This window comes from Hemitrygon akajei, chromosome 4, assembly GCF_048418815.1.
Source record: "Hemitrygon akajei chromosome 4, sHemAka1.3, whole genome shotgun sequence".
Classification (NCBI taxonomy): domain Eukaryota; kingdom Metazoa; phylum Chordata; class Chondrichthyes; order Myliobatiformes; family Dasyatidae; genus Hemitrygon; species Hemitrygon akajei.
The window spans coordinates 180881491-180895212 of record NC_133127.1 but is presented as its reverse complement, the minus strand read 5'-3'; the positions used below and the strand labels follow the sequence as shown (position 1 = coordinate 180895212).

Below are 13722 nucleotides of genomic sequence, written 5' to 3'. Positions count from 1 at the left end.
GTATAGGAAACTGATACAGGACTTTGTGATATGGTGCAACTCAAACTACCTGCGTCTCAATATCACCAAGACCAAGGAGATGGTGGTGGACTTTAGGAGATCTAGGCCTCATATGGAGCCAGTGATCATTAATGGAGAATGTGTGGAGCAGGTTAAGACCTACAAGTATCTGGGAGTACAGTTAGACGAGAAGCTAGACTGGACTGCCAACACAGATGCCTTGTGCAGGAAGGCACAGAGTCGACTGTACTTCCTTAGAAGGTTGGCGTCATTCAATGTCTGTAGTGAGATGCTGAAGATGTTCTATAGGTCAGTTGTGGAGAGCGCCCTCTTCTTTGTGGTGGCGTGTTGGGGAGGAAGCATTAAGAAGAGGGACGCCTCACGTCTTAATAAGCTGGTAAGGAAGGCGGGCTCTGTCGTGGGCAAAGTACTGGAGAGTTTAACATCGGTAGCTGAGCGAAGGGCGCTGAGTAGGCTATGGTCAATTATGGAAAACTCTGAACATCCTCTACATAGCACCATCCAGAGACAGAGAAGCAGTTTCAGCGACAGGTTACTATCGATGCAATGCTCCTCAGACAGGATGAAGAGGTCAATACTCCCCAATGCCATTAGGCTTTACAATTCAACCGCCAGGACTTAAGAACTTTTTAAAAGCTATTATTAATGCTTTTTGAGATAGTGATTTAGATGCATATCATATTTTTTACTGAGTTAAGTATTGTATGTAATTAGTTTTGCTACAACAAGTGTATGGGACATTGGAAAAAAAAGTTGAATTTCCCCATGGGGATGAATAAAGTATCTATCTATCTATCTATCTATCTTATACAGCTCTTGTTACATGCACATGCAATTCAACTCTGAGTGATGATACTTGGTTAATAACCCATCAGGGGTGACTGATAATTTTGTGGCCTAAGGTAGAAGGAGATGAGTTATTAACTTCAAACTTTCTGCATAATCAAAGAGTTGACCTGCATGTGCACATAATGAGAGCTGTATAACTCATCGCCTTCTACCTTAGGCCACAAACTTATCAATCACCCATCTGTGGACACTTTCTGGAGATCCAAGGTCCGTATGTTCCATGACCGCTGGACTAAGTGTGTAAATGTAGGAGGGGACTATGTTGAAAAATAAATGTGCTAGTTTTTCTAACATTGACTCCTTCTACCTTAGGCCACGAACTTATCAATCACCCTTTGTAAGGGACAGATGATTATGTAAATTGTTCAACCTCATAACTTAAACAAATAGCACAGATGCACATAAGGAAAAGCCAGACCATGAGATATAGGAGCAGAATTAGTCCATTTGGCTTGTTATCTGTTCTGTCTTTCAGTAATGGCTGTATTTTTTAACAAAATATTCCCAGCCTTTTCCCTGTAACCCTTAAATCCATTACTGATCAAGAACCAATCAACCTCGGCTTTAAGTGCATCCTTTGCCATGGCCTCCACCACCCTTTGTGGCAATGAATTTTACAAGGATGTTGCCTGGATTGGGGAGCATGCCTTATGAAAACAGATTGAGTGAACTCGGCCTTTTCTCCTTGGAGCGACAGAGGATGATAGTTGACCTGATAGAGGTGTATAAGATGATGAGAAGCATTGATTGTGTGGATAGTCAGAGGCTTTTTCCCAGGGCTGAAATGGCTGCCACAAGAGGGCACAGGTTTAAGGTGGTTGGGAGTAGGTACAGAGGAGATGTCAGGGGTAAGTTTTTTACGCAGAGAGTGGTGAGTGCATGGAATGGGCTGCCGGCAACAGTGGTGGGGCGGATACGAGAGGGTCCTTTAAGAGATTTTTGGATAGGTACATGGAGCTTAGCAAAGTAGAGGGCTATGGGTAACCCTAGTAATTTCTAAGGTAGGGACATGTTGAGCACAACTTTGTGGGCCGAAGGACCTGTATTGTGCTGTAGGTTTCTTTTAGTATATAACGCCAGTTTTTTAGTATTTGGTATGTCTCAAAGAGATCCCTTCTCATCCTTCTGAACTCCATCAAGTCAAGCTCCAGTGATATGGGAGAACAAGGTTTATTGGCGGGCTAGGATGAAGTAGGAGTTTCCCATAACGAATGAAGGCTGGTTGGACCAGTCGGGGCTAAAGACCTGTTGCCATGTTGTAACTCTGCAATATTTCATTAACATGCAATTATCTGGTTGGCATTAATCCTACAGAGTCAATGATAGCCAGCATTGAAAGGAAATTAAGAAGCATATAAAATGTGACGGATGCTTCCTACTTGTTAAATATCTTAAGTCCTGTCCATTCATGCTCTTTTCCTTTCCAGATGCCACAATGTTTCCCCGTATTAGGGGGCCTACTGATGAGTAACAGATACAATTAGTTACAAGCACTTTATGAGGGAATGACTATGAGGTGAGACAAATGATGCTGATTTTAAACGATCAGAAAATGACCAGAATTGGTCATTCTATCAAGTCGATTACTGTGGACAAGTTGGGTGGAGGGTCCTATTTCTCTGCTGAGCAACCAGATGAATCTATATGAATGAAACAGCTTAAAAATTGTCATCTTCTTTAGTATTTTAGGAGAGGATATCCTGCTTATGTTGCTGACTGTATCCCAAACTTACATGCTATATAACGTGGGTGCTCCAGAAGTAGAGATCCCTAAGGAGGTAGAGGTGCTATCGTGCCTCCTTCATAATTGCACTTATCTGCTAGGCCCAGGACAAGCCCTCTGAACTGATAATACCGAGGAATTTAAAGTTGCTGTTCCTCTCCACCTCTGATCCCCCAATGAGGACGGGCTCATGGACCCTCTGGTTTCCTCCTCCTGAAGTCAAAAATCAATTCCTTGGTCTTGCTGACGTTGAGTAAGAAGTTGTTGTTCTGGCACCACTCAGCCAGATTTTCAATCTCCCTCCTACATGCTGATTTGGTCTACGATAGCAAACTTGAATATGGTAGCAGAGCTGTCATAGATTGTGGAGGAGATGTTGTTGCCACTCTGAACTGACCAGGATCTGCAAGTGAAGAAATCGAGGATCCGGTTGACAAGGAGACATTGACGCCAAGGTCTTGAAGCTTATTGATTAGTTTTGATGGGATAATGGTACTGATTGCTGAGATGTAGTCAATAAAGAGCATCCTGATGTATACATCTTTGCTGTCCAGATGTTCCAGGGTTGAGTGAAGAGCCAATGAGATTGTATCTGCTGTGGACCTGTTGTGCCGGTAAACAAATTAGAGCGGATCCATGTCATATCTTAGGCAGGTGTTGGTATGCTTCATCACCAACCTCTCAAAGCACTTCATCACTGTGGATGTGAGCTGGGCTGAAAGGCCTTCCTTAACCCTGTGAACCTATACTGTATAAATAAAACAATGGTAAAATTGCCAGTAATTTAGGAGAGGGTGTCCTGTTAAAATTAAACAGCTTAAGAAATATATTCACAGCCATTTAAATTCAGAATGGTATGAAGTATACTTGATACTGCAGTTTTCTGCATGGTGACTTGTGGAGAACTGCTGAGGAGAGGCCGCTAGAACGGCAGGAAAATCTGTCACCCTAGGCTGGTCAACCACACTTCCTAACAGGCCAACAGCAACTGCATGTGGCCACGGAACCTGCACACTTCGCCGCTGTGGAGGCGTCTGGTGATTTTCCAGGATGCTGCTCCATCACATCGTTCACGATACAACCTTAAAATTGTTCCTTATTGAATCAGAATCAGGTTTATTGCCACGGACACATCTGTTGTTTTGTGGCTGCAATGCAATGAAATAAATAAAAATAATATAAATTACAATAAAAATATAAATAAGTAGTGCAAAAAGAGAACAAAAATAGTGAGGAGGTGTTCATGGTTCATTGCCCATTCAGAAATCTGCCGGCAGAGGGGAAGAAGCAGTTTCTTAAATAGTGAGTGTGTGTCTTCAGGTTTTTGTACTTCCTCTTTGATGGTAGTAATGAGAAAACGTGAAGAGAGCATGTTCTGGTGTTAGGGATCCTTAATTGTGGATGCTATCTCTTTAAGGCATCACCTTTTGACGATGTCCTTGATGCTGTGGAGGCGGGTGCCCATTATGAGCTGGCTGATGTTAGAGCCCTCTGCAGCTTTTTCCAATCCTGAGCAGTGGTCCCTCCATACCAGATGATAACTCAGCCAGTTAGAACGCTCACCACGGGTACATCTGTAGAAATTTTTTAGTCTTTGGTGACGTACCAAATCTCTTCAAACTCCAAATGAAATATAGGTGCTGTTGTACCTTCTTTGTGACTGCATCAATATGTTGGACCCAGGATAGATCTTCAGAGATGTTGACACTCAGGAATTTGAAACCGCTCATTCATTCCACCACTGATCCCTCAATGAGGACTAGAGTGTGTTCACTCCACTTCTTCTTTCTGAATTCATCAATTCTTTGATCTTACTTACCTTGAGTGCAAAATGGATATGACAGATTTCAGTCCAACCTAAAATGTGACTAATCCATTGTTTTAAAATATTATGAGAGGCATTGATCATGTGGATAGTCAGAGGCTTTTTCCCAGGGCTGAAATAGTTGCTACAAGAGGACACAGGTTTAAGGTGCTGGGGAGTAGGTACAGAGGAGATGTCAGGGGTACGTTTTTTATGCAGAGAGTGGTGAGTGCGTGGAATGGGCTGCCGGCAACGGTGGTGGAGGCGGATACGATAGGAACTTTTAAGAGGCATTTAGATAGGTACATGGAGGTTAGTAAAGTAGAGGACTATAGGTAAGCCTAGTAGTTTCTAAGGTAGGGACATGTTCCGCCCAACTTTGTGGGCCAAAGGGCCTGTATTGTGCTGTAGGTTTTTTATGTTTCTATTATAGATATTCCTTTAATATCTATAGTTACAATAGCAATGTTGGATAGGAAATAAGTACAGTTAGAGGAATCCTGGGAGTTTGTCCAGGAAATGGGACCTTGGGCCCAGTGGTTTGGTATTCCTTCTCTAAACCATTCTGACTCTCCAACTTCCTGTCTACGTCAACAGAGCAATCCCATTCCTCCAATATATTTTTCCCTATTCTCCCCACGTTCCCATGAAATCTCCCCCAGATTCAACCACCCATCTACAGCTGAGGTGTACACCAACAGCGTCTCTGCAAATTCCTCCAAGTTAATTTAGGAACTTCAGAGTTCAAAGTACCCTAGCAATCAGCACGTCACTAGGTTATGGGAGAGAACTGGGTCACCTGGAGCCAAAACCATGAGGTCACTGGAAGAATGTGGGAACTCCATGCAGACAACACATAAGCTCAACATGCCTTCCTGAAATCTCTAAGCACTTTGAAAATGATTCATTTCTTTTTGAAGTGAGCACTTCAAAAGATAAAGGACAATGTGACGGAAAGATCCCTTAATCAAAGTAAGAATGACTTAATTCAGTTTAATGATTTGAGAGATAAAAGTTGACTTCAAAAAATGGGCCAGATGAAAAACCATGAGGATTTCCAAACAATCGTATACCAAAGATCATAGATCAGTACAGCACAGGAATTGGTAGGAATGAGAAAATGTGAAGAGAGCACTTCTCCACTCTCTATATATTCATTTACCTCTGAATTCCTTTTTGCATCTGCTTCTACTACTATCACCTACCACTTTTTAACTCTTTTAAACTCTCTGTTTAAAAAAAGTTCTCTGCACATCTCCTTTAAATACTTTTTTGTTGAGAGCAGATCATGATCTCTTGTTGGGAAGTCTGCTGTTGTTTGGAGGCTGGTGGGTACTGACGCTTTTTGCTGAAATGGGTGGGCAAGGACAAGGCATTGATGCTTGTGTGGGGGAGGGGGAGAGGGGACTTCGGGGTTCTAACGCTTTTCTGTCATTCATTCTTTGCGGTTCTTCTGATTTTCGTGGATGTCTGTGAAGACAAGTATTTCAGGTTCTAAATTGTATACATTCTCTGATAATAAATGGTATCCACTGAGCATTCACCCTCTCAATGAGAATGATCTCAGGAATGAAAGGGAGGATGAGGAGGAATTTCTTTAGATGGAGGGTGGTGAATCTGTGGAGTTCATTGCCAACAAGGACAAGTCATTGGGTATATTTGCTGTGGAGGTTGATAGTTTCTTGATTATTCATCATCGTTTATGTACCGTGTTGCATGATGTGGGCAATCATGCTCTTTGACCATGATTGTTCTTGACAAATTTTTCTACAGAAGTAGTTGCCATTGTCTTCTTCTGGGCAGTGTCTTTACAAGACGGGTGACACCACCTATCATGAATAGCCTTCAGAGATTGTCTGCCTGGTGTCAGTGGTTGCATAACTAGGATTTGTGATATGCACCAGCTGCTCATATGTATATCCACCACCTGCTCCCATGGCTTCATGTGACCCTGATCAGATTTGGTGGAGGAGGGGAGCCTAAGCAGACTATCAGAGGGAAAAGAGCCCTATACGTCTTATGATATTTTTTTTATCTGACAGGATTGGAAAGGGTTGCAGAGGTTCCTCAGACCCAGACGAAACAGTTCCATGTGACTGAATTATTTCTGCTTCATAGAGTCACAGAAACATGCTCTTTGGTCCATCTAGTCTGTGCCAAACTAATAATCTGCCTAATCCCATTGACCTGCACCTGGACCAAAGCCCTCCATACCTCTTCTATCCATGTAACTAAACAAATTTCTCTTAAGTGTTGAAATTGAACCAGCATCCACCACTTTTGCTGGCAGCTTGTTCCACAATCACAGCTCCCTCTGAGTGAAGAAGTTCCCCTTCATGTTCCCCTTAAACAGTTCACCTTTTACCCTTAACCCATGACTTCTAGCTCTCATCTCACCCACCCTTGGAGGAAAAAGCCTATTTGCTTTTCCTCTATCCATACCCCTTATAGTTTTGTAGACCTCTATCAAAATATCCCTCATTCTCTTATGCTCAGGGGAATAAGGTCCTGTGTAAAGTCACAGGATTGGTGCAATGGCTTCTTCTGTTGGTAAGTTTGACAGGTGATTTTTCTGACCTCTACTCCTATCTGTACAGAGTGAGAATGAGAGCTAACTTTCAATTTCAAACAGTAGTAGGAGACTGACTAATTATGCACACTTCAGAACTTCCCCTGTATAATTTCATTTTGAAGCAAGATCACAGGACTGAAAGAGGAAGAAGTCTGCTAATAAATAGAAAATGCTTAGTATCAGTAGCTCACATGCCAGGACACCTCACCGTGCAATGAGCTGAGAGGATGCAGTCCTTAAAGACATATCTGGTTTTGGCCCGTGCGTTTTTTTGCGTTCTCTCAGTGAGGGCAACAGACAACAGCCTTCGAGAGCCTAGTGGAGATGGTTTGTCAAACTGTAGGAAACAGCAAAGCTTGACAGCTCTTGAGGTTCTGCCTGGAGGGGGCTGGGACAACCTGAGGAATCTTGACCGAGGTCGAGTAATGAACATCAGCTACTCACAGTGCAAGACCAGTGAGGATGGGAAATACTTTATCCCAGACCAGGTCTACGTGGTACCCCAGAAGCAGACCAGCTTGGATTTTGTGTCAGATATGATGAACAGCTGGATGGATTACAAAAGCACCACCAGTGCCTCAGTCAACTCTGAGGTGTCCTTCCTTTCTATCCTGAATGCAAAATTCTCCGCCAGTTTTGAGAGGATCAAGACCCATCAGGTGCGGGACAGCAGCACGACCACCAGAATCCAGGTGAGAAACTTAATGTACCAGGTCAAATCCATACCCGACTTCAAGCTGGATGCGGGCTTTAAGCAGCAACTGATTGAGATTGCCAACCACATTGAGAACAACCAGACCAGGGCTGCCGATTACTATGCCCAGTTACTTGTTCTGAACTATGGGACCCACGTGTTGACTGCTGTGGACGCCGGCGCTAGCCTGGTGCAGGTGGACCAGATCAGCTCCAGCTTTGTGTCCGACAGCTGGACCCAGAAGTCCAGCGTCAGTGCTTCGGCAGGAGTCACCTTCTTCCACACGGTGAACGTGGGCCTGAGCGGTCAAGTGGAGAGCACCGATCAGTTCACCAAGCATTACGTGGGCAACAGGACGCACTCGAGGATTGAGAGCCACGGCGGTGTGCCTTTCTACCCTGGAATCACCCTGCAGAAGTGGCAGCAGGAAATCACCAACCAGCTGGTGGCCATCGACAGGAGCGGGCAGCCCCTCGACTTCTTTGTCACCGCAGCCAACCTACCCGAGCTGCCAAAACCCACGGTGACCAAGCTCTCCCGGGCTATCAAGAGGGCCATCTATCTCTACTATGTCGTTAACGTCCACCCGGGCTGTGTGGATATCAAGTCACCCAACTTCAATTTCCAGGCCAACGTCGATGATGGCTCCTGTAAGGAGGTAGGCACCAATTTCACCTTTGGCGGTGTCTACCAGGAGTGTACCCCTGTGTCAGGACCGGGTGCTCAGTCGCTGTGTCAGTCCCTGGCCCAGAAGAATCCGCTGACAGGGGCTTTCAGCTGCCCTCCTGGTTACTCGGCCATTCACCTACACTCGGGCCAAAGGGAGGAGGGAGTCAGCCGGTACGAGTGTCACCGCCACTGCCACTCCTGTTGGATTTTTCTGGACTGCTGCAAGGACGTGTGTGGTGATGTTTATTACGTGAACAGAGCCGGCTTTAAGTCGTACTGGTGTGCAGCGATGCCCGGCACCACTGTGCCCCAGAACACTGGCTACCTCTTTGGCGGCCTCTACAGCTCCAAGTCCAGCAACCCGGTGACCCAGGGCCACTCGTGCCCCACGGCCTTCTACCCCCTGAAGCTCTTCCAGCATGTGCAGGTCTGTGTGAGTGAGGACTACGAGATGGGCTTCCGCTATTCGCTGCCCTTTGGCGGCTTCTTCAGTTGTGAGGCGGGCAACCCGCTGGCTGAGCCGGCTCGGAAACTGGACAAGGGCTCCACACATATGGGGGCCACTGCTTACCACAAGGGCTGTCCTGAAGGTTATAGCCAGCACCTGGCTAGTATCAGTGACAGCTGCCAGATCCTGTACTGTGTGAAGTCCGGCTCCTTTAATAATCTCAACCTGGCCCCTATCAACCTGCCCCCATTCTCACACCTTCCTCTGTTCACCACTGGCTCCACCAATACGGTGGTGGTCATGGCCAAGTACCAGGAGCCTTGGGTGAAGGACACAGCCACCAATCTGTGGAGAGTGGCCCCCATCTCGGATACCCGCAACTTGTTTGACACCAGTCATTCCAGAGGACCCGGGGTGGTAGCGGGCATCTCCATTACCATCACACTGGCCCTGATTGGCATAGTCGGCCTCACCTTCTATGCCAGGAAGCGCTGGAGGAAACGTGGGTACCAGGTAGTGGAACAGGAACCCCTGATGATTCCCACACCCAGCTCTGAGCAAGCAGAGAGCCAGGAGTCCTCTCTTTCCAACACCGAGGCCTGAGTCCCAGTGGATTCAGGCTAGCTCCTTGACCACAGCTGGGGTAAGGATCACCTAACCTTCCTACATTGACCCTTGGAATGGAACAAATCACTCAGCAGTATATACAAATAAATCTCAGGGTTTAATTGGAATTTAAATCTTGGTGAAGTGAAAAGGGCTGGGTTGTTTATTCACGGAAAAACAACCAGGGAGAGTAAAACGACTGGGTGGAATGTCTCAGGGCTGGGATGAGGAAAGTGAGATCAGACTACATTAGAAATTAAGGGATTGGGAAGGAAACTGAGGAGAGATATTAGACTGATGGCTATAGACCATTTTGGTCTAGACGAACACACATTAAATGGCCTGTTTCTAATTGGAAAGTATATGTGATTTGAACTGTAATTTCTCAAACCTATGATTAATGATGAATAAATGTCAAGATCTGTGGTGTTTTTGTAGCCCTTTGAACAACACAAAGAACCTTATTTCCTTATCTGCCCATCATCTCCCTCTGGTGTTCCTTTCCCTTCCCTTTCTTCCACCCTCTCCTTACAGATTCCCCCCTCTCCAGCTCTTTATCTCTTTCATCTATCAACTTCCCAGCTCTTGACTTCACCCTCTCCCGATTTCATCTATCACCTGCCACCTTGTACTTCTTCCTCCCCTCCTCCCACCTTCTTACTCCGACTTCTCCTCCTGCCCAGTCCTGTTGAGAGGTCTCAGCCTGAAATGTCGAAGCGTTTACTCTTTTTCAGAGATGATGCCCAGTCTGCTGAATTCCTCCAGCATTTTTGTGTGTTGCTTTGGGTTTCCAGCAGCTGAAAATTTTCTCATGTTTGTAAAACAAAACATAATGTTTCATGATCCATCCATTATGTATTAATGCAAATAGCATTGCTGGTAATTTTATTAATCATATTAACAGGCACTGTATATTGAGAGTAATTTTAACTCTGTTTAATACCACCGTAACATGGAGAGATAAAAAACAATAAAGCATGAATATCCAGTTGTGGTGTCTTTACTAATTAAAATCCAGCCGGATACATTTGAAGTTTTTCAATAACATGTTCTGTTCACAAGGTATCCTTTGTACAGTAGTGGTTGATATGATAGTATTACAGCCAGGGACATCCGAGTTCAGAGTCCAATTCAGACGTGGTCTCCAAGAAGTTTGTACATCCTTCCCGTGACTGCATGGGTTTCCTCCGGATGCTCCGGTTCCCTTCTGCTTTCCAAAGACATACTGGTGAGTAGGTTAATAGATCAATGTAGATTGTCTTGTGGTGAGGCTAGGGTTAAATAGGTGGGTCGCTGAGCAGTGTTGTTCATTGGGCTTCTCTTGCCGTGAACAAGGATGCTGTTTAATATAATAGTCGAGGAGCAGGGAGGAAGCCCCAGGCTGCTGAGGTGGAAAGACTCAAAGAAAAACATTACAGATGCTGGGGAATTAGGAAAATAAATTCAGAAAACATTGTTTATCCATTGATGTTAATTGACTGGCTGTGTCTTTATTGCCTTAGAATAACAGAGTAATAGAGCAGTACAGCATGGCCCTTTGGCCCATTGAGTCCATGCTGACCACTGTGTCCACCCAGCTAATCCCAATTTCCTGCATTAAGCCCATATGCCTCCTGGCCCTTCTCAACACATTCCACAAGTACCTATGCAAGTATTTTGAGTCATAGAGTACTACAGCATAGAAACAAGCCTTTTGGCCCATCTAGTCCATGCTAGCCTGATCTTCTGCCTTGTCCTGTCAACCTGCACCCGGACCACATCACTCTGTACTCTTCCATCCATGTACCAATGCAAACTAAGCACAAGGTAGCGTGGTGGTTAGCTCAATGCTCTACAGTACAAGCGACTCGGGTTCAATTCTCACCGCTGGCTGTAAGGAGTTCTCCCCCTGACAACATGGGTTTTCTCCAGGTGCTCCAGTTTCCTCCCGCCGTCCAAAGACGTACCAGTTGGTAGGTGAATTAGACTTTGTGAGTTGTCCCATGATAAGGATAGGGTTAAATCAAGGGTTGCTGGGTGGTGTGGCTCGAAGGGCAGAAGGGACCTTTTCCCCTCTGTATGATAGATAGGTAGATAAACAAATGAATGAATAAATAAATAGAATGAAACTTCCCCATTTACAATTGATACCGCATTTGCCACTTCATAAATGATACCATTGTACCCACCTCAATCAATCTTGCCTTAATTATACACACTATATTTACAGCTCAGCATTATTCAATTATATTTATTTGTTATGATACAAATACACACCAAACACCTGTTTTCCCCATCACCAAAAGACTATGGATCATCTACAGGGTTCACAACAACTGGAGTCCTGAGTTCAGTTCTGGCACCGTCTGTGAGGAGTTTGGGAGATCAGAGATACAATTCTTCTCTAAGGAGTTCATATGTTCTCCCTGTGAGAGTGTGGGTTTCCTCCGGGTGTTCTGGTTTTCTCCCACATACTGGGTATTTCTTTAGAGATACAGCGCAGAATAGGCCCTACTGGCCCTTTGTGCCACACTGGCCATCAACCCCCAATTTAATCTTAGACTAATCACAAGGCAATTTACAATGATCAGTTAACCTACGAACCAGTACGTCATTCTAAATTGATTAAGATGTTGTTAAATTGGTGGGTCGCTGGGTGGAGCAGCTCTTTGGACCAGAAGGGCCTGTTCCACAATGTGTCTCTAAATAAATAAACAAACAAACAACATGGAAATACTTCCTTTGGCTGGAACTCACAAGCCCGGAATGTCTATTTCTCAGGACAACAGCAGCAGGCAAATAGGGACAACATTATCTTCATTTTCTCCTCCCAAAATATGTCACATACTGGCTTAACATACTTATTACAACACACGAGATGGTTTGATCATCAGGCCCATACCAGCTTCCAGCACAGTTCATTCTCATTTCTTTTTGCCATTTAGCTACATGAGGGTTAACAAACAAAAAAAAGTTACCACTTCTTTGGAGTGTGGGAGGCAGCGGGAGGAAACCACAGAGTCATGAGGACAGTTGGATACCTGACTCAGGCAGCACCCAGTGACCGCACTGTATCCACAAAGCTGCAGCTGAACAGCAAGAGGGCACCGTGATTTGCAATTACGCTCAGTGGCCACTTTGTTAGGTACACCTGTTTATTAATGTAAGTATCTGATCAGCCAATCATGTGGCTGCAACTCAATGCAGGAAAGCATGCGGACGTGGTCAGGAGGTTCAGTTGTTGTTCAGACCAAATAGCAGAATGGGGATGAAATGTGATCTAAGTGACTTTGCTCATGGAATCACTGTTGGTGCCAGATAGGGTGGTTTGAGTATCTCAGAAAATCTGATCTACTAGGATTTACATGCACAATAGTCTTACAGAGAAGGGTGCAAAAACCAAAAAAAAAACCCAGTGAGTGGCAGTTCTGTGGGCGAAAACACCTTGTTAATGGGAGAGGATAGAGAATGGCCAGACTAGTTCAAACTGATAGGAAGGCAACAGGAATAACCACACATTACAACAATAGTGTGCAGGAGAGCATCTCTGAATGCACAACACAACGAACCTTGGGGTGGGGGGGCTACAGCAGCAGAAGACTATAGACATACACCCAGTGGCCACTTTATTAGGTACCTAATCCACTGAGTGTATTGCCTTCATTGTTGGGATGGATGTCTGGAACTGAAATTAATGGTGTACATTCACCACACAATCTGCAGCAGGTCAAGAAGAAAGCCAACAATCGCCATTTTAAGGTTCATAGAAAACTTTGCAAGTTGTGCCACAGAAGGAAGCCATTGTAAAAGATCCACCTTATATATATTCTCCCCTCTCTTTTCTGTCAGGCAAAAGATACATCCCAGTGCTTGGACACTAGCCCTGTGGGTCAAGTACTTTTTAAATGTGTTTAGGGTTTCTGCCTCTACCAGACTTTCAGGAGGCGAGCTCTGAACCTATACCATCCTCCGAGAATAAAAAGAACTTTATTCCCCCCCTCTAATTCTTCTACCAATTACTTTAAATCTATGTCCGTTGGTTTTTGACCGTCTGCTTGAGGAAACAGTTCCTTTTTGTTTAAATTATAGAGGGTCCCTCATAACTGGAACTGAAGTTGGTATTGAACATAGAACATAGAAACCTACAGCACATTACAGGCCCTTCGGCCCACAACGTTGTGCCGAATATGCAACCTACTCTGGAAACTGCCTAGAATTTCCCTACTGCATAGCCTTCTATTTTTCTAAGCTCATGTACTTATCTAAGAGTCTCTTAAAAGACCCTATTGTATTCGCCTCCCTCCCCATCGCCAGCAATGCATTCTATGCACCCACCACTCTGTGAGAAAAACTTACT

The 13722-nt window shown here is 44.7% G+C and overlaps 2 protein-coding genes across 2 annotated transcripts in view; one reads left to right on the top strand and one right to left on the bottom strand.

The window, feature by feature from the left end:
- Positions 1-13722, bottom strand: part of nipa1 (NIPA magnesium transporter 1) — an 87504-nt gene that overhangs the window by 30207 nt on the left and 43575 nt on the right. The window lies entirely within an intron of this gene.
- On the top strand, positions 7172-10374 carry LOC140726998 (macrophage-expressed gene 1 protein-like). The gene has a single exon (XM_073044116.1). The coding sequence runs from the start codon at positions 7197-7199 to the stop codon at positions 9381-9383; it is 2187 nt and encodes a 728-aa protein (XP_072900217.1). The 5' UTR covers positions 7172-7196; the 3' UTR covers positions 9384-10374.